This window comes from Podarcis melisellensis (assembly GCF_964234715.1).
Source record: "Podarcis melisellensis genome assembly, chromosome: 4".
In the NCBI taxonomy this organism is placed as follows: Eukaryota; Metazoa; Chordata; class Lepidosauria; order Squamata; family Lacertidae; genus Podarcis; species Podarcis melisellensis.
Genome location: NC_138531.1, coordinates 51,906,919 through 51,927,251, shown reverse-complemented (window position 1 = coordinate 51,927,251; position 20,333 = coordinate 51,906,919). Strand labels below are relative to the sequence as shown.

The 20,333-nt window shown below is 40.7% G+C and overlaps 1 protein-coding gene across 1 annotated transcript in view; it reads left to right on the top strand.

Moving 5' to 3' along the window:
* The window catches only part of SIM2 (SIM bHLH transcription factor 2), a 50,468-nt gene that overhangs the window by 13,373 nt on the left and 16,762 nt on the right, over window positions 1-20,333 (top strand). Inside the window, exons 2-5 of the mRNA XM_081908098.1 lie at window positions 5,931-6,013; window positions 9,503-9,592; window positions 13,143-13,251; window positions 19,966-20,051. Coding sequence (XP_081764224.1) covers window positions 5,931-6,013; window positions 9,503-9,592; window positions 13,143-13,251; window positions 19,966-20,051 — 368 coding nt within the window. The remainder of the gene's footprint in view (window positions 1-5,930; window positions 6,014-9,502; window positions 9,593-13,142; window positions 13,252-19,965; window positions 20,052-20,333) is intronic.

Here is a 20,333-nt window from a genome sequence, read left to right as displayed (position 1 = left end):
GCACATGGCTTTTGTTGCGGGGAGCACTTTTGTGGGGAGCGGGGCAGAACCGAAGTGATTGGTCAGTTACTTAAGTATTTCTATTGTTTTACTTGATGGGTGGGGGCAGCTGCTCCCCTGCCCTCCCTTGGCTATGTCCATGAAGGGACATGGAGATGGGGTATTCACCGCTACATCACTGCCGACGCACACTTACTTGGGACCAAACCTCACTGAATGCTGACTGTGCTTCTAAGTAAACACTCACAGGATTGCGCTTTAAATAGCTAATGTCGCAGTTTCTATCAGCATTAGCCTAAACAATTCGGCTTCATTGTTTTTTGGATCGAGCTCTCTCTGGCGACATACACCTGAGCTTTAGCGGTGGGAGCAGTGGGGCAATTTTAGACTTTGGTCTTATATGGTCCCGTCTCTGAATGCTAGTAACGTGCGTTTTGATACCGGTCCCCTACTGATTTTGCTGAGTGGGACTATGGACCTCTGCCCCAAAGCCCTGCCGTCACCGTTGACAATGCGACTGGAGGAATTCAGTTTTGTACTGGAGAGAATCTTGCAACACTTAAAAATCTTCGGGAATCCCGCAACTAATGTCAAATGATACAATGCAAAGGAGCCCGTCTGGCGGATTTTGGTGCATAAATCCATTGGCTCAAAGAACAAACATGCTTTGTATTTCCTGATCGTCAGCAGACATATTAGCATCAAAACACACACTCACAAACAAAGATTTAGCATTTTGCTAACTCTGTTGGCCCTTCTTATGATGTACTTACGGCTGCCAGGATGACAACAAAGTTGAAACTGCTGATGCCGTGGTTGAATGTCACGCCGAGGGATGGACTTGGCAACGTTTCTTTGTATTTCTATATATTTTTCTAACCCAGTTAAGACAGCATTTCTATGTATAAAGACGTAACGGGTATACGTGGGAATGGAATTTGTAGCCCTCTGGAAAAGGCTTTGAGATAAGTAGTAGTGGAGAGCAGCAGCAAATAAATCTACATTCTGTTCCTTGGGAAATGCAACAATGGATTCATGTCTTCCTCAAAATGCAGCTGGGCTCTGCTTAATCAAGCAGATTAATCATTAAATAATCATTTAATAAAAAACAACACGATTTGCTTGTACAAAGAGGTTAAAAGGTTTATGAGACAGCATTTACTGAAGCCCAGGCGATAGTTATTCAGACAAAAGGTGCATGTAGAAATAACTCTGAACATGCTGATAAATTCGTACCACAATGGGATGGGGAGAATAAAGAAAAAGGAACTCAAAGAGACAGTGAACCCCGCAGAGCCACTTAAACACTAGCATGCCAGTTAACAGATGTTTAATATAAAACGATGTATGATTTCTCTCTCTAGTGCTTCCCTCATTTGGCAACGCCGGGGCGCGATCTAAACCACAGTGAGTCGATGGAAGGTCTCCCATTCATGTTGTTCAGGAATTTTATGATAGCTATATCTTTTCCTTTTAAAAGATGGGAGTGTGGCTCTTAATTTCTATATCTTTGTGACATCACTTCTTCAAGATACGGTGTTTACAACGTAGTCTAGCATGCACCCCCCGCGCCCTGTGCATTCCCATTGCATGCAGTTCCCTTATTAGCAGAAAAAGTGGACGGGGCACCAAGTGCACATGGCTCTGCATCAGCTTGTATAATTAGCAGGCGCGGCGCAGCCGGCGAGAAAGCAGGTACCGAGCGGCGGGTCTTGAAAAGCCGGCGAACAATGGCTGGCTCATCTGCTCGAAAGAACGGACGCCTCTTTGAATGGGGGGATGGCTCAATCCATAAACCTGTTAAAGCTAAGTCTTAGCTTTAACAAAAACAAACAAAACAAAACCCAAACCAAACCAAACCAAACCAAAAACACACCGATGTGTAATTCGGAACCCAATTGATTTCTGTAAATATTCTTGCAGCACAATGTACTCTCAAGTGAATCCCATTGCTGCCCAAAAGGCGTTGCTTCTCCAGCAGCATGCTCTTTCGGACTGTGAGCTTAAGGGGGTTTGCACTTCTGCACGAATTTGCATGGCGCTGGATGGCAGTCAGACGCATGCATGCATTTCCCGCTCCGATTCCGAGCTTGTCTCGCAATGTCTCCAGCGCAACGACCCTGGGAGCAGGTGCAGTGGGAAAGGCTGACTGACGAGTCCCTTTCTCCTTCCCCTCCTGCACAAGATAAGGAGCAGTTCACATCAGCAAGAAACCCTTTTTTAAACAGCCTTGGAAATAAGGCTCTGTCGGGACCACCAGAGAAAAGGTGCAGCTTTGGTTTCCCCACACCTCCATAGGGTAGATCGCGTTTGTCCTCTATTTACTTGACTGGGGTCAGGGCTCCAGTCTCCGGAAGAGGAAAGCAATAAGATGGATATCTCGTGCGCCACCCGCAGGCAGAGCAGGAGAATGACAGGAGGGAGGTGCGGCCACGGACTCCGCGGGGCTCTTCGCTGTGCTTTCTGGGAGCCACGCGGAATTCACAGTGGAATGAATGGAGCGAGCGCCGCAAGCCTAGGCGAGTGTTTTAGGAGCCTCGAAGAGGCAGCGCTTATCCCGGCCTTGAGTACTGAAAGTGAATTTGTGCTAGAATCACCACATGAGTGACCTTTGGCTATTCTTAACTGCAGTCACCTTAATTAAACTTGCGGATTTCCAACCAAGTCTCCCCCGCTTCCCGCATGGACTGGCCATGTGTGCAAATTAGCCCTCCACGCAAATTAATCCGAAATAATTACCAAGTTTTGCTTATGCATACGGACGTTGGTTAGCATCCCCGCAGCACTCATACACATACAGGGAAAGGGTGGAAATAAAAACCCATTCTGTGAGTGCGAAGAAAGGTTAATAACTCCTCATTAAGATGAGTATTGTGTAACCACGAATCTGTTACTGTGTGTTTACAATGCTTCTGGACAAGGAAGGTACCAGGCCTTGATAGTTACTCTGGAATAGCTAATCTGGGTTACGAGGAGTGTACCATCTCCTTACTCCTTGTGAGGAAGCGGGAAGATTGCTTTCTACAGCCCATTTGCTAGAGTTAACGGGATAAATTATGTCTTCTTGTGGCGCTCTAAAAGTCATATACATCATTATCATTAATCTCTTCTACTATGGAGCTTTTGCTGCACAGAGATGTCACCAAAACCACGCTCTCCAGTATTAGATAAAGGAAATATGCCCCCGTTGTGAATCAAGCACTGATAATCTGGTAGCGCTCAGACAAAATAAGATTTTATCCTCTTGTGAAACTGCCCCAAAATCATATTTACACATCTAGATCACACCAACCTCATATATGAGGTGCTGTACGAGTTGGTGCTATCAATTAATCAATTAATTACACCGTATAAAAGTGATAAGAACCCAGTTACACAGGCAATATTGTGCCAGACGGATAAGGATTCAAAGGAAAGAGATGCCCAGGGGAGAACGAGACCTTCACGCCTCTCTTGCGTCTTATTAAAAGTCGATTTCAGAGCAACTTGCTTCTGATTTAGCTCCGGGCAAAGCGGTCTTTTGCAGCACGATTTAAACCAAGCCTTCATGCAAATCTTTCATTCCGTGTTACAAAACTGTTATTAGCAGAGAGCAGAGTGGGACTGGAGAGAGGTGGCGAAGGGGCGTGGGAGAGATTATATAGTATGTACAATCTATGTAGGCTGTAGTACACACCAGATATTTAAAGCACAGATCACACCCCCCCCCAAAGAGTAATGGGAACCGTAGTTCGTAAATATAGTTCAGTGAGGGGTAAAATGCAGTTTGTGGGGTTCTTCATAGAATTGTAGAGTTGGAAGGGACCCCGGGGGTCATCTAGTCCAACCCCCTGCAATGCAGGAATCTCAACTAAAGCATCCATGATAGATGGCTATCCGACCTCTGCTTAAAAACCTCCAAGGAAGGAAAGTCCACCCCCTTCCGAGGCAGCCAGTTCGTTCCACTGTCAAACAGAAAATTCTTCCTGACGTTGAGTCGGATTCGGAATATCCTTTGTTTCTTGAAACTTGAAGCCATGGCTTTTTGTGTGTGTGTGTGTGTGTGTGTGGTTTGAATATGCTTTAAAGGTATAGCGTGTGTAGTGTAATATTATGAGTTAAGGTTTACATACTATGCCAGTATACAGTACACCCAAATCGCCTATTTAGTCTCTGAACATTCTTTCAGCATAACGATTTTGGCCAGGAAAGCATGTATAGAGTACATATAGAGCGCCGTTGCAGCTGCTGTTCGAGGGGCTGGGCTGGGGCTTCTAGAGTCCAATGGGCAGGCCGAAGCCCCGACATCTTCAACGGCGGCCTGGCGGGGTGTGTGTCTTCCTTCCCTGCAGGCTGACTTGTGGCACATTTTTAGCTTAGAACTGAAACCTTGGGAGGATTCTGCAAACGGATTCTTCTTCCCTGATGCGACCTGTGGCGTTGTTGCTTTCGGCGGCTTTTGCACATGGGCTGCAGCTTTCGTTACTGCTAGTAATTTAGGAGAGACGAATTTTCCGAGGACAATGTCAGGGGAAAAACAGGATCTCCGAGGAACCGTCTGGAGTACTCATTTTGTTTTGATCCGAAGCCTGTTCGAGGGGTTCTGAAATGGCCGTGTTGAAGTTAAGGGCATTATGTTATGACCTCTCTTTGGTGAAAGAGGCTTCGGCCATCCGTTTACACAGAGCACCGTGTCGATCACTATTTAAAGAATAATTATTATTTTAAAAGCAACCTAAGTGAAGCAGTGGTCCACGCTCTGCAGACAACCAGGAGTGTGAGCGCTAAGGTGTTTCGGTCCCCTTAAAGAATAAGCGGTTAGGTTGTCTACTCTACGAAAGCGACAGCCCTATTATCTATGATTTATTCTTCTACTACTACTCCCAACATCCCACTACTTTTGTGGTAGTTGGTCAACCTCTCAGTGGGTCAGGAGGTGGGTCCGAGCAATGCCATTCATAATCAAGAACCTATTGATTAAATGTGTAACACTGAAGGAGATCCGTGCCCGGGATAAACAGCGTGAGATCCCATCTACCCTCAGTCTAGACTTCCTGCTGAAGGGACTTCCGAGGATGGAGGAAACGAGGGGATTTCACGCGGCTGAGGGAATTTTCCCTCACAGGAGCAAAGGCGGGAAAGTTACGTTCAAGTTATGCACAGCATAGACCCATTAAAATAAATAACTTCATTGGTTTCACTGGGTCTAACTCTGATTATTTCTTAGAAATCTAAAGGGTGGATATAATATAGCCAATTAACAGGAGCTGCACGGTTTGCTAGCAAACCGTTCCGCCCAAAGTCAAGTTGTATAGATGGGGAGGTCTTGAATCGGAAGGATTTGTGAAAGGGACAAATGGATGGATTTGCCGAAGCGACAGCAGCGGGCGTTTGAGTGAAGGGACCAAACGTTTGCACTTAAAAGCACCAAGGCAATAATACTGTATAGCTCGGCGGCCTTTTGCCTCCGTGGCCTCCCTTCGCAAGGGCTTGTGGGAAGATGGCGGGGGTGGTGTGGGGGAAGAGGGCAGAGAGAGAGTACAAAACTCTTTTTCAGGGCGTCTTTAGCGAGGTCCCCTCGGCCGATTTCAGGGAGGCTTATGTTACTTTGTGGGGGATCACCCCCACCTCTAAAATGGCAACTGAACCCTGAGTAACATGTGGGCCGGCCGGGCCCTTTCGCAACGTGGCGGCCTTCAGCTGAATCTAAACCCTAATGTCATGGAGCTAATTTTCCTGAGGAAAAGACCACCTAACTCGCCGAGAAACCCGCTCGGGGAACTGCACAGGCAGGGCAGGGAGGCCCAGCTCCCCCTAATATGACCCAGCCAATGTTACGCTGCTTCTCTCCCTCTGCTGCAGAGGGAAAAGGCCAACTTGCACCTCCCGCTAGTGCTTCAGATGAACTGTATTCCTGTGCGTTAACTGAGGCTTCTCGGTTTCTTTTCTAGGTCTGGGAGACGCCTGGGGCCAGCCGAGCAGATTAGGCCCCTTGGATAATGTCGCGAAGGAGCTGGGCTCGCATTTGCTTCAGGTAGAGTCTCTGCGATTCGTGCTGCTGCTTCAATACTGCTTGTGTTGTTTCAGGAGAAGTTCGTTGCGTTAAAACCCACTGGATTTCGCCCCAGAACCCAAGGCTCGGTCCCCTGGAGAGAGCCGCATTTTTTTTGTTGCAAAGGCGAAAGGGAAGAGACGGTCCATGAGTCTAACAACCGTGGCTTGTGAATAAACCGTCGCAGAGAAAATGGGCACATGCTGGCCAGCTCTCTCTTCTTAGGGGTAGAGTGGGACTTCAAGTCCGGGTTTATTATGATTTGGGAGTACAGAATTAGGGCGTGGCAGTGAATGGGTTAATGCAAAGTAAAAGAATGTGATGATCTTGTGTATGCAGGACAACCATAAATCAAGTGGCATAAATGGGCAAGAAACCCTAGTGGCTTGTAATTTATAATATATGCTTGCATATACACACATTTCAGTCAATCTACACGTGCTGCAATAGGCTCTTTTTAAACGGCTGCATATCTATATCTATACACATACATGCATTTTTAATGGGAGACTTCAGTTCACTCATTGCTCAGTAGGGAAAACCTTTAAAAGAACGCATGGCTCCTGTGGTGGGAGGAGAACATCTGGATTAGATCTTCCATTGACGTTAGCACCTGAAAATACAGTTGTTCAAAATCTGGTTGATCCACTTTGGAATTCTGCTTCTCTCTATTGTGTAAGTCCCAGTGCTGCAAAGGGTATAGACATGCGTGTGCTCACCTCACAAAAGGTTTTTTTGCTAGTAAATTCCTCCTGACTTTACAGGTATAATAAAGAGAAAAGCAGCCTAGAGTAGGTGAAACCGGAAAAATAAAACAGTAAACTGTTTTTCAAAATTACTATAATTTATCTTACACTCACTATTGTAACCATTTTGCATGTTGGTAAAGGTAGCCCTGAAAATATTAGGTAAGGGTTGAGAACTTTGTTTTAGTTATGCTTTATGCCGCTGTTCTAACCATGTTTACTCAGAAGTAATTCCCATTTAATTCAATGGGGTTTACTCCCAGGTAAGCGAGTTCTTAAACTTTTCAACCACATTTTACTAGCAGATTGACATTTGCAGGGCCTTCTGAAACTTGAATAAACAGACACTGTATGATAAAGGTTTCCATATCTTAATCATTATTTTCACTAATTTCCATTGGATAGTGGGGTGTATATAATTGTAATACATTAACAAATGCTTTGGCATTGATGTAGAATGAGGTGTATAATGATCTTTTTGCTGGAATGTAACCTGTTTTGAAAGTAACTTTAATGTAAACAGAAATTGATTCACATCCTTAAAGTATATTTTGTCATATTGTTGTTGCATAGAAAGTCAACTTCATGAAAAGTAGTGTATACTTTGAGGAAAAAAAACTTTTAGAACACCTTTGTTGACAAAAATCAAATATATGTTTAAACAAAATGTGATATAAATTAATCTTTCAAAAATATAGTTTGGCACACAGTAAGGAGCTTAGTGACATCTATTTATTTGCTAGCTATTTAAAAATTTGTATCTTACCTCTTATGCTTGAGATTGCATGCAGTAGTTAATATTTATAACATACCTGCAACTTCTTAATTTACTATTTTCAAATTGTATTTAACACAAAATAATGATGTAATACTATTTAAAATGTCCAGCTATTTCTGAATTATAAATGTTGTTTTAAGACATGCAGCTACTTTACTGAAAATATGTGTGCTTTCACCTTTGAGCAAAGAAGGGAGGGGAGTGCCATGTATTTAAAGAGCCACTAAAAGTAAGGTTTTCTAATGGAAGTGCCAATGCAGCCTAACTATAACATCGGGGAACAAATTGCTAGTTTATGAGGAATGTTTTAAAGCAATGTTTTATTTAAGAAAGCAGTGATTTCTTCCCCATGTTAATACTGCTACAAAGTTTTGTTTATGTTCAGAAGAAGGGGGGCGGGAATGAAACCAAAGAGTAATCTGGTTCTAATTACATGCTGTAAAAGTAGAGTAGGTCAGAGAATAATTTGGAATATTTTTTATTGGGGTAACATTGAACTTGCCCCTCTGTTGCAGACTTTTATTACTTTCCTTTTGTTCCAGCATCTTAAAATATGAACTAGTAAATATAAAAGGCAATTGTTTTATCTATATACAGTATTTAGAAATACATTTCCCTTTTCAAATGTAGACCCCTTTCCCTCCATATGAAGAATTCTTATGGTCTAATCACACTTGTGTAGAGGTGGGTTTTGTTTTAATGAACATTTGGTCCTCTGATAAGCAGTAACTTCTAAGGTCTTAGACAGAGGTCTTTCTCAGCCTGCCTACCTGAGATGCTTTAACTGGCAATTTAACTTGAGACCTTTGATGCTCTGCTGTTGAGCTGTGGCAACTCTCTCAAATGATTGCTCCATTCTGATTGGCAGGCTTTTTCGAACTTTACCTGCCTTGCTACCTGAGATTCTTCAAAAGGCAATGCCAGGGATTAAACCTGGGACCTGCTGCATATTAAATGGTATTCTAGTGCATTAAGGTTCTTCCCTGAAATCAGCAGAGCTTGCTTCCAAATACATGTTTCTGGGGCTGAGATTGCTTTCCTTTTGTGACTCATACCCGAATCCTCAAAATGGTGTTTGGAAGCAGATTTAAATCTACTCATGTGATCAGGATTAGTGTTTTTAAAATACAACAATATGCTTAAATTTTTGCTGAGCCTTCATTTTATCTTATTGGTTAAAATATGCAATATTAGGTCCCAAGCAATAACTATAGAATCAGTCAAAGTAGCATATTGCAGAGTTACTTGTGAACAATTATATAAGGTAGTTTTAACTTTCAAGGGATTTCCCTTCTATCGCTTTTGAAATTATGGTTTCATAAAACTTATTTTATGAAACATTCATGTTCTTTCCATTACAAGTTTCAAAGGAGCCACTTGTCAGATTATTCTATGCTCACGAAACCCTTAATAAACATAGTCAGAAGAATGTAAAACATCACTCAGGAATCATTAAAACAGTAAATAGTGATAAGTTATTTCAACCAATTAATTGGGATTGGTTTCCCCCATAAGGACTCAAGATTTTTGCTAAGTACTATAATATCCCAATATCAACATGAGAATGTTAAATTTGCTGCTGCTGTAAAACTAGCATATGTAAGGGGAGAATGAGTTAGATTTAACTTTTTATAGTGTGTGTATAATAGTAATTGGGCAGCACCAATTATATAATACAGTTAAATCTGTTTTTAATCTGTTTTAATTTTATTATTGTATACTTAATTTGATTATTTATTTTACCTGCTTATAAATCATTTTGGGATGTTTTAGTGGGAAGTGATACACATATTTAATCAACCTAACCTAGTCTTCATCAAGCCAATTTGGGTAATATGTTTTAAAATATATGTTCTTCTGTAGGGGGAAATAAAAAAACTTATCACAAGCAACTTGACTGTAAATTGTAAGTGGTAAGATTTTATTATATTTCTTTCTCTTTTGCAGACTCTGGATGGGTTTGTTTTTGTGGTAGCATCTGATGGCAAAATAATGTATATCTCAGAAACTGCTTCTGTTCATCTAGGTTTATCACAGGTAGGAGCAAGTTCTGTCCCCCTATTGAATGATGATGTTCTTCCTTTGAATGGATTTTTGTTTTGTTTTTTAAGTTAAATAATTCACACAGCTTATCACTGTAAAGGAAAAACTTAGCATTTTGCTTGTTACTTATATACATTTTGAAACTAAAAATGCAGTCCACAAAAGTGCTCTGCTAATTCTACTCTCCCTTGTGCTACTAAAACCTCCTGGAAGCTGGATACAGCATAGTCCACTTGTCATACAATTATAGCAAGTGCTGCCTATTGCTTGCTGGGTGTTGTTACAAATGGCCATTGACCAGAGCAGTGGTATAGATCTCTGGAAAAAAGTGGAAATTTCCAGTCTGTGTTTTGAATTGTATGCAGTAAGAATATAAGAACTGCTGGATCTGACCAAAGGCCCATCCATCTCACAGTGGCCAACCAGATGCCTATAGGAAGTCCACAAGCAGGAACTGAGTGCAACAGCAGTCTCTCCACTTGTAGTGTTAGCTGCTGTGAAAACAGAGGAAACCTGAGTTTTATAGTAAATGTGCTTTAGGAAAAAATAAAAAGGGAGCAGATTTATGAGTGTTCACATGGAATTCAGGCAATTTTTCTTGAGTTTTGCCAGCCTTGTGGCCTTTTCAGTAAAGCGTTTTATATGTTTATGGTAGAACTCATAAAACCAGGTTTACTACTGTTCTGCTCAAACGTTAGTGTTTGGGGTTTTAGGGCACTGTTACATTTGTTCATTTTAAAGGTAACTAACAATTTCTTAAATGTATGTTCAACTGAAAACAATGGGATTTACTTTCAAGTACATGTGTTTAGAATAAAGCAATTCTATTTCTGTTAGCAAGCTGAATTGGGATGTGATGCAGCATTTTGAAATATTTGTGCCCCAAACTTGTAATTAGCCCATGTTTAATGGTTTGAAAAGTTATTTTTTAGCAACCTTAGGTTGCAATCACATACCACTTAAACTCAGTGTGATTTCCTTCTGATGTAGAGGATTGTGCCATTTATCAACACTGGATGTTCCCACTATCATGGAAATGTTTCCCACCCCCCCCCCCGAAACCTGTGTGAAGTACTGCTGATTCAGTAAACAGTAAAGAGGGTGTTTATTTTCATGTGTGGAGTGGCTCTTACAGAATGCTCCCATGTGGGCCTTAAAGTGCATGGTGGGTCAGTATTAGCTTGCCAGCTTCATTTTGTAGGCTTCTCCTTGTAGCCTTGAGCGAAGATCCACATATTTGCTTTGACTTTTATTAATTAGAGACAGATTGTTATTTATCTTAAAAAAAAATTAAGAATGGTATGTAACTATTTATGAACTCACTGATAGGACAAAGGACCTGAGTAGAGTCTGGAATCGTATTGCCTAGGCACCACTAAGAGGGGAAGGGCAAGGCAGCAGATGCAACCTGCTTGCTGTTTCCTCAGGGGCAATTAACAATTGGGCACTAAGTTTTTTTGCAGGACCATTTTTGTCATTGTTGGACCTTTTGAAATAATTTTCTTTTCTGTGATTAGAAAAGACCTCTGTACTAGACTTGTCCCTGACATGACACCATATTCTCGAGTTGCCTACACAGTAAAAACCAATTTTCTAGCTATTTTTTTAAAGTAACTTCTCATTTCTTTTCAAAAGTGCTCTGCTTTGGTGACATCTGCTTTTCTCTGAGACTCTCAGATGAAAGCAGACACCACTAGAATGAGGGAGTTCTTTGGTGGAAAAAATAGAGTAAAAGAAAGCAACTAGTTGTGTTAGTAGTAGCAAATCCCTAAATGCAGGCATGGCAAGGAGGTATGTGAGGTATAGAAGCACTCTTAAAAAACTTTTGACTGTTTTGGTATTCTGGGGAGAGGATTCCCTTCACTTTTTCTGTGCGCCAATAATGTATAGGTAAAGAGGAAATTCTATACATGTGATGCCTTGTTAAGAGACTAAGGTATGACTATGTCTGTTCTACCCTTCCCCAAGTTCTTTCTGTCTCTAATTTCTACTATAGCTGCCTTTTCTGCCTTTTCAAACCACCTTTTCCCTTTCCAGTTTCTATCCTTCACTCCCTAAAAATGTTCATTGTGCAAACTGTGTTGCCTCCTTCACTCTCCTGTCTGCAATACTCTACCTTCTTTCTTTACCCTTTTTTCCTTTTGAGAACAATAAGTAGGAAAATATATTTTGGAAGAATGGCTTCGGGTAAAACACTGCATCTTTGCATTTACAGTCTCTTTCCCAACAAAGCTAGAAACAGAGAGCTGTGTTATGTTAGGTCTGATTCAGGGTAATTCTTCCTTCTTGGAAAGGACACAGATACAAACTGATACTACTACTTGTTTCCATGTGGGTGGATCTGCCCCTGCTTATATACCACTTGTTTCCTCAAAACTGGAATGAAGGCCCACAGGACAAGATTGAATTTTTCATATAGCTATTATGTATACATTTGGTAAACATTAATAAGCATTCACATAGCTGTTAGCCAGATGAAAGACTGCATTCTCTGGCTTATAAAATGTACTGAGGGACAGCTTTTAAAACTTTAAATTAGTTGAGATTCCAATCTCTAAATGAATCTATGCCTTAATTCAGTAAAGCAAGGCACATGCTTGTAGAAAACACATGAGTTCAACCACATATTTAAATTTAGACCTGTTGTTAACTAGTTAAGTACTGAGAACTGTGAAGTCTAATTCACAAACTTGTTAAAGCTGCTTTTCATTCCAACCCTAAATGTCCTAGTTCTGGTTGGAACTCAATCAGAATACTAGTCTCATGGAGTTTACTAATTGGTGGGAGAGGAGAGCAGGAAGAAACGGTTGAACCTGTGACTCTTAATAGCTCATCCAGACCATGATAAAAAGGACTGTTTTGCAGTTTTAAGCTACTGAATGCTAACTGCAATGGTACAATCTGCATAAGGTGTGAATTCACCTTTATAGAAAATATAGCTATGTCAGTTGTTTGAGGAATCAGGAGTGCAAATGGATGGTGTATACACTGTTTCCAAGCTCAATGTAACAGCCACACTGCCAGGGTTGTGAGAACATAGTCCTTTAGGAAAAGACCAAACTCTGGTTAGCCTTTGAGAAATGAGTGGGGCTATTCAATTCTCCCCTACCACCCTCCATCCAAGCTGTGATCACACATTTTTTAATAGAGGTTTTTTTTCATTGTGAAAAATCACGGGAACTAAACATTCTATTTCATAGTTATCTCCTCCAGCAATAACTGTTTGACTCCCGAGCTCAAAATAGGGTCATACTTAACACTGAATCCTTTTTTTGGTGTAATTAGTATTTACATAGATCACAGTCTTCAAGTCATGTATGCTGCAACTGAACCTTTTTTGCTCATGATAAGACAAAACAACTTGTTGATCATGGCTATTGGTTGATAGCTGCTTTTGGTCTAGGAAGACAATAGGAGTGTTAGAAATGCAGTGGAGTATTTGTAAATCATATGTATATTACACACAAGAGACCTCTGAAAATTAATACTAAAAGGAAAAAAAAATCTGCTATAGTTCTGAATGTATTAAATATATTCTTGACAGGTGGAACTCACCGGTAATAGCATTTATGAGTATATACATCCATCAGACCATGATGAAATGACAGCGGTTCTAACAGCTCACCAGCCTCTTCATCCTCATCTCTTACAAGGTACTTCCATATGATATGACCATATACAAGTAAAAAGGATGATGAGATATAGTGCTGATCTTAACATGCCAACACTTAATCCACTGAAATTTACAAATGTAAAAAGGGTTCCTGGCCAAGTGTTGTATGTAGCTATATTGATGTAGAATCTTTTATCTCATTCCAAATTGTGAAATTAATATTAAAACTTCATTCTTCAGCATATCTAGCTGCAATATTAGGTTTGTTCACAGTGACGAAACTTTAAATTGTAGACTACAGTTATGAAATAATAAATGACTTTGCTCTGTGAACAAGGGTATAGTAGGTATAGAGTTGTGAAAAATGCTTAGTGACCATTTGACAACAAACAAAACATTCTGAAGTTTTATGTGATCCTTCTTCAAAACACATAGAAATGGGAGAGAGCAAGTAAGATTGATTTCATTCCATCACCTCAGGGATGATTCAGGGTTGCATGAAAGCTAAATATAATTTCACAGAAGGGGCTAAAGTATCTTGTTAAATAGTCATGTGCAATCTGAATGTACAGGCACAAATTCATTACATAAAATAGCCACTGCCTCCTTTTTTAATACCGTGACGTATAGCAGAGCAAACCGTTGAAATGTCCATAGGACATATTTATTTGTAAATCTTTTTTGAAGTTGGACATGTTGTCTTTGAATTTCCAGGAAAATGGGATAATTTAAGATACATACTTGATTAAAACAAGAACAATTCACTTATTTGAAATTCCATTGACGAGATCAAATGAGTATTTTATCTTTAATGTGTATTTGATAATTGGCATCTCAGTTCAAACTGGATGTAAATAAATAGGTGGGTTTAGATGAGTCTGTTTTATGTTCTCTCTTAATATCTGGATTGTCTGATCTTCAAAGTATCAGCAATCTATTTGATGTATGGGTAAGACAAGGGGGACACAGGTGGCGCTGTGGGTTAAAGCCTCAGCGCCTAGGACTTGCCAATCGAAAGGTCGGCGGTTCGAATCCCTGCTGCGGGGTGCGCTCCCGCTGCTCGGTCCCAGCGCCTGCCAACCTAGCAGTTCGAAAGCACCTCCGGGTGCAAGTAGATAAATAGGGACCGCTTACCAGCGGGAAGGTAAACGGCGTTTCCGTGTGCAGCTCTGGCTCGCCAGAGCAGCGATGTCACACTGGCCATGTGACCCGGAAGTGTCTCCGGACAGCGCTGGCCCCTGGCCTCTTAAGTGAGATGGGCGCACAACCCCAGAGTCTGTCAAGACTGGCCCGTATGGGCAGGGGTACCTTTACCATTTTATGGGTAAGACAAAGGTACACAAATGACGTGGAGCATGATTTCTTTTGTCACATGTGGAGAGTTTCTTATAAGGCCTGGTTAATGTCTCTTCTTTCCTTCCTCCTCTTTGTCATATATGCACCAGCCATTACATTGGAATAGTGCAGAAGGTCTGGATACACTAGAACCATGCTGGCCTTTTGTTCTGAGTAATGGCCAGTACATGGTCTCCAAGAGGGAAAGGAGAAAACACATCATTTGTCACCCCTCTGATGGTGGCTACACATGGAGATGAATTGCCCCTTTGGTTTTAATTCATTAAGTATCACACATTGTCCAGTTGCAGGCCATGTATCTGGGAAATACTGGCTAGAGTTTTATTTGCAAATTTTCTTTTTAAAGTGCTTGATACAGTTGTACCTCTAGTTGTGGACTTAATCAGTTTCGGGGTGCTGTTTGCATCCCGAAAAGTCCGCAACTAGAGTGCCTTTTCTGCGCATGTGCGCGGTGCGATCGAGCGCATCTGCGCATGCTTGAAGCACGCAGATCGCTTCTGCACATGTGGAAGACCTAAGGAAGGAAGACCTAAACCCCAGGAGGCAAAGGGGAATGTTGCTTGAAACTCTGGAGTGGGTTCCTTGTTTTGCTTTCTGGTTGAATTCACAAAGCTACTAATCTGAGCGCCTGGTAGGTGTATGTGTGTTTGTGTCGTTGCACATGAACTTACTGGTTTAGTTATAAAGCGGGCAGGGAGGATTTCCATGAAAAGGAGCATGCAGGGAGTGGAGGAAAACCTCCCTTCCTCATCCTTATCTCTCTGCGTTCGTTTAAGAGGTTTTCTCTGTGCTGTACTTCTAGTATTGGAGCTAGACAAGGAAAAGGATGGGTTTCCTTCTCATAAATACTCCTTTTGTCTTAAATCCCACTACCCCTCACTTGTCCTTTAGGGACGTGGGTGGTGCTGTGGTCTAAACCACTGAGCCTCTTGGGTTTGCAGATTGGAAGGTCAGTGGTTCGAATCCATGTGAGCTCTGGCACTCTCCACGGTGTCCCGTTGCGCCAGAAGCGGTTTAGTCATTCTGGCAACATGACCCAGAAGGCTGTTTGTGGATAAACGCTGGCTCCCTTGGCCTGAAAAGCGAGATGAGCACCACACCCCATAGTCACCTTTGACTGAACTTAACCGTCCAGGGGCCATTACCTTTTATCTTACTTGTCCTTTAACTTGAAGCAGCAGATATATGCTCTTAGAAGACTCAGTGAGTGGACAGTTCTTCAATGGAAATTCAGTGATTTGACAATGATTATTTAAGGGCCAGCAGTAGCAGCTGGGTGAGAATACAGTGCAAAAAGCAAAGCAAAACAAAACAAAAAACAGTGACAGGATCACTCAAGTGGATTTATTGCTAAACAATTGACAAAGATGCTGAGATCCTGAAGAGGTTTAAAAGTCTCAAGGTTTCAACTGTGGCCATGTTTCCTAAGTGTGTTGTAGATTGGCTGCTCTTTCTCAGAATGTAGGCCATAGCATCAAGGGTCTTTAGCTACCAGTTAGATTGCTGCAGCTGCTGACTTGAAAAAAAATGTAGCAGACTATGAGACACCTTGCAGAAAAAGATTTTCTAGTTTGTTATTCTAATGTCATCTTTTACTTAATGTGTTGAAGTAAAGCTATGGCTTACATATTCATGTTTTGTATGTAACATGTTAAGTCAGCTAGTTAGATAGATCTTCAGGATTTTATAGGCGTTAGGCCAATAGATTTGTGGGTTTTTTTAGTTTATGAACCTAGCTCTTAGGTGGCTCAGGAGTTACATAGCTTCATAGGTTTGGGAAACTTCTTGCTATCTATAGATTAGGGATGGATCAACATGTTTCTGGTCTGTGTTGGTTCACATATGATCATAAATCTGTTTCTGCAACTATCTGCAATTTTTTAAAAGCAAAAAAAAAATCACATCAATGTATTTTTATTTTTACAAAAGACACATTTTGAACGCATTTTATCCTAAAATACACATTTTTGTGTGCATTTTGGTACATTTTTTGAGCTGATACCTGTATTGCAAAATGGGAGAAGTATGAAAACAGAAGGATAACTGCATTCTGATCCACGTATTAGTCTGGTAAGTGCAAATCTAGTCAGTTTGCTTAAAAATGAAGACCAAACAAAATCCTCAAGCAATTCAAGGATAGGTGGGTGGGTCATTTGTCTCTCTCGTAGTTTGTCTGCAGGGGATATCAACCTGCTAGCTGTATGAACCTGCATTATCTCTACAATTCTATGATCTCTCACCAGGCAGCTTATTGCAATTGTCTAGTTAGCAAGGATGTGCTCTGTGTGGCACAGGTCCTTAAGCAGGGGTCTGCAACCTTTAAGACAAAAAGAGCCATTTGGACCCGTTTCCGAAGGAAAAAAAACTGGGAGCCGCAAAACCATTGCGACATTTAAAACAAATATATCTCCGGAGCCGCGATCTGACAGCGGGCGGGAAGGTGACGTCAGGACGGTGCGTGACTAACGCACGCCCCGCCCCCATGCGACGTCACAGCCAGTACAGCGCCCGCCACAGTGGGGAGTGTCGGGGCGCACAGTGCGCCTCCTCCCCTCACTAGTATCCGCCCCGGAGCCACGGCAAAGGTGTAAAAGAGCCACATGTGGCTCCGGAGCCGTGGGTTGCTGACCCCTGTCCTTGAGGAAAGAAAAAATGAATGCAGTCAGCAGGAGGTAGCAGGTTGTGCATAGATGTAGGGTGCCCAAATATTTGTTCAAGGGCTAAGTATCCACGTGTCTCCAACATGTCCAGAAAGGTGAGAATTAGTATCTTGCTCTAATTTCTAGCAGATCTTAGTACAGATGTCATAAAGTCAATTTTTAGTGAGTTTACATGTGTATTGTTCATATTCGTAAGCCGTTTGTTGTGAAGAACTACTGTTTTCCATGTAGGAATGTTACATGGAAGAAAGTGAAAGCATGTAAACACCTTAATTTGGTGGAAGCAGCACAAAAATGTCAACTTCTTAATCCATAGGAAATAAATTTAGGTTGTGATTGTATGCTTAGCTGGGAGTAAGTTCTACTGAACTTGGTGAAGTTACTTCTGAGTAGACGTGCACAGGATCACACTGTTTCTCAATTTGCTGGAATGTGGAAGTCCTCATCAAGGGAGTTTGGGAAGTTACTAAGGGAAGTATAATTCTGCATTTAAATAAAGCATCTTAATTGCAAATAAAATTATATTATTAAAATCATTTTTTTAACAATGGAATATACTTTGAAACCCTGTGCTCCAATTTGACATTCTGAGCATAAGTTTCAAACACCTAAATATTCAGAAATAATCCGAAGATAATGAAATGAACATCTCTGTGTGAGATGGTTGTCTTTTCTACACTAAATAAGGCAGTTTCCTGTCAACTCATTAAAAAATCTATACTGGACTCAGACAGTTGTGCCAGCTTCCTGCCAGTTATCAATGTACCTTTTGAGGAGAAGGTGTTCACGCAACTCCAGACACCCTTGAATGACACTGATTATCTAAATCCATTTTTGATTAGGGTTTGGCACAGAAACTATGATCACCATGGTGCCACCTTTGTGAGGAGAGAGTAAGAAATTGCAATCCTGTTGATTTTCCTGTACCTCTCAGAGGTGTCCAGTACCATCCACTATGATATCTTGATGAACTGGTTGGCTGGTGGAACTTGGTGTATAATGTTGTGGGCTCCTGCTCCCTTGATGATCAACTATTAAGGCTGCTTATTGGGAGTTATTCTATGGTGCTCTTCAGGTTTTATTCCACGCGATGGACAGCATCTATATAAATCTACTGACTGGGGTGTTCTCAATATTTTGATAGCACGGAGCTCAATTTCTCTTGTTCATTATAGTCAGGTTCGTTGTCAGGTGATAGTGTACTCCACCTGAAAAATCAGGTTCCCAATATGGAGGTGTTAGCTTCAGAGACCCAAGTGACCTCTGTGGCATGAAGCACCTTTCGTTTGCTAACGGTTGCACACCAACTGCTATCTTTCTCAAGAATGAAGATAGCCTGACCACAGTTCTCCATGTATGCATTTAGAGTATTGTAACGTACTGTTTCATGTGGGACACCTTTTGAGGACTGTTCAGAAACTACGGCTACTGCATAATGTAACCGTGGGGCTGGTCATATTGGAGTTTTAAAATAGCTACACTGCCTTCCAGTTAATTTAAACGTGCTGATTTTGACCTATTCTAATAGTGAACTCATTCTCAAAGTGTGGATACCTTTGGACCAAAGCTCACAATTTGAAAGAGAATTAATACAAAATAAGGATAAACCTTTGTCCAAAATGTATAACTTTTTATTAGAATGGGAAACGAATGACGAGCTAGTTAAAGCTTCAATGACACACTGGGCAATAGATATAGGACACAATATAGATTTAAACCTCTGGGAGAAACTTTGAAAAAATGATCTGAAATTTACTGCATGTTATTCATTCAAAGAGAACTATTTGAAAATGATCCATAGATGGTCTTTAACTCCGAATAGGTTGGCTAAGATGTATAAAGTAGAATCAGATATGTGTTGGAAATGTAAGGAAACGGAAATACTTTTTTCATGTGTGGTGGACATGTAAAAAAGTAAATGAGTACTGGGAAATGATTTATAATGAGTTGAAAAAAAATGTTTAAAATAACCTTCCCGAAAAGACTGGAGTCCTTCTTATTGGGAATAAGTCATACAGAAATTCCCAGATGTCAGAAAAGTTTTTTTATCTATGCAACAACAGCGGCTTGAGTATTGTTAGCACCAAAATGGAAAGTGAGTGAGGTCCCAGGTAAAGAGGACTGGCAACGTAAGATTCTAGAATATGCAGAACTTCAGGCTTAACGCATAGAATAAGAGAACAAGAAGAACACATATTTAAAGAAGAGTGAAAAATATTTATTGAATATATGGAAAATAATTGCACACAGCTGAAAACGCTGGCAGCATTAAGATAAATTCATCAGTGTGATTAATGTTTAAACAATGTAAAAATGGAGAACTGATTTAATTGGTTATAGTAAAATATGCAGGAATGGAAGATAAGTAAAATGAACCATGGAAGGAGAAGAAGGGAAGTCACTGGATATTTAAAAATATGTAAAATGTTTATTCTGAAACGTAAAAATTGATACATCTGAGAGAATGATGGCATTTCAGAGAACATAGTACAGAAACTGGCCTAAAAATGTTTAAAATAAATAAATTCATGTTTTTAAGATTTTGAGGGATGCTTAAAATCATGAGGCCTGTGACAAATAATGGCTTAGCAAGCATTCTAATTATCACTTTCATATTCATGCTTCATGTTTGTAAGCTTAACTAAAAAAATGTACTACAGGTTTAATATTAAAAACTATGTTAAAAGGGCAAAAGGAATATTGTAAAGATTCTTGAAACATTTGTATTTTGTTTTCAGAGTATGAAATAGAGAGATCTTTTTTTCTGCGAATGAAGTGTGTTTTGGCCAAACGGAATGCAGGACTAACATGTAGTGGTTACAAGGTAAAGTGCTTAGATTTTTGCCATCTTCGCAGGGCAACAGGTTTTAATTATAGAAGCTTGCCTTAAAGCAAACATATATTTTACAGTAATATACAGTAATATCTGTGACATTGATACTAGGGCTGAGCCAAAATGGAAGGGAGTCTGTAAAAATTCCCCCCCATCATGAAACTTGCCTTCACTCTTTTTTGGTGGTATGTGTGGATTTGTGAAACATGGCAAAAATGTTTGACTATTCAAAATGCAGTCAGGAAAACATCATTCTGTATAGCTTCATAATAA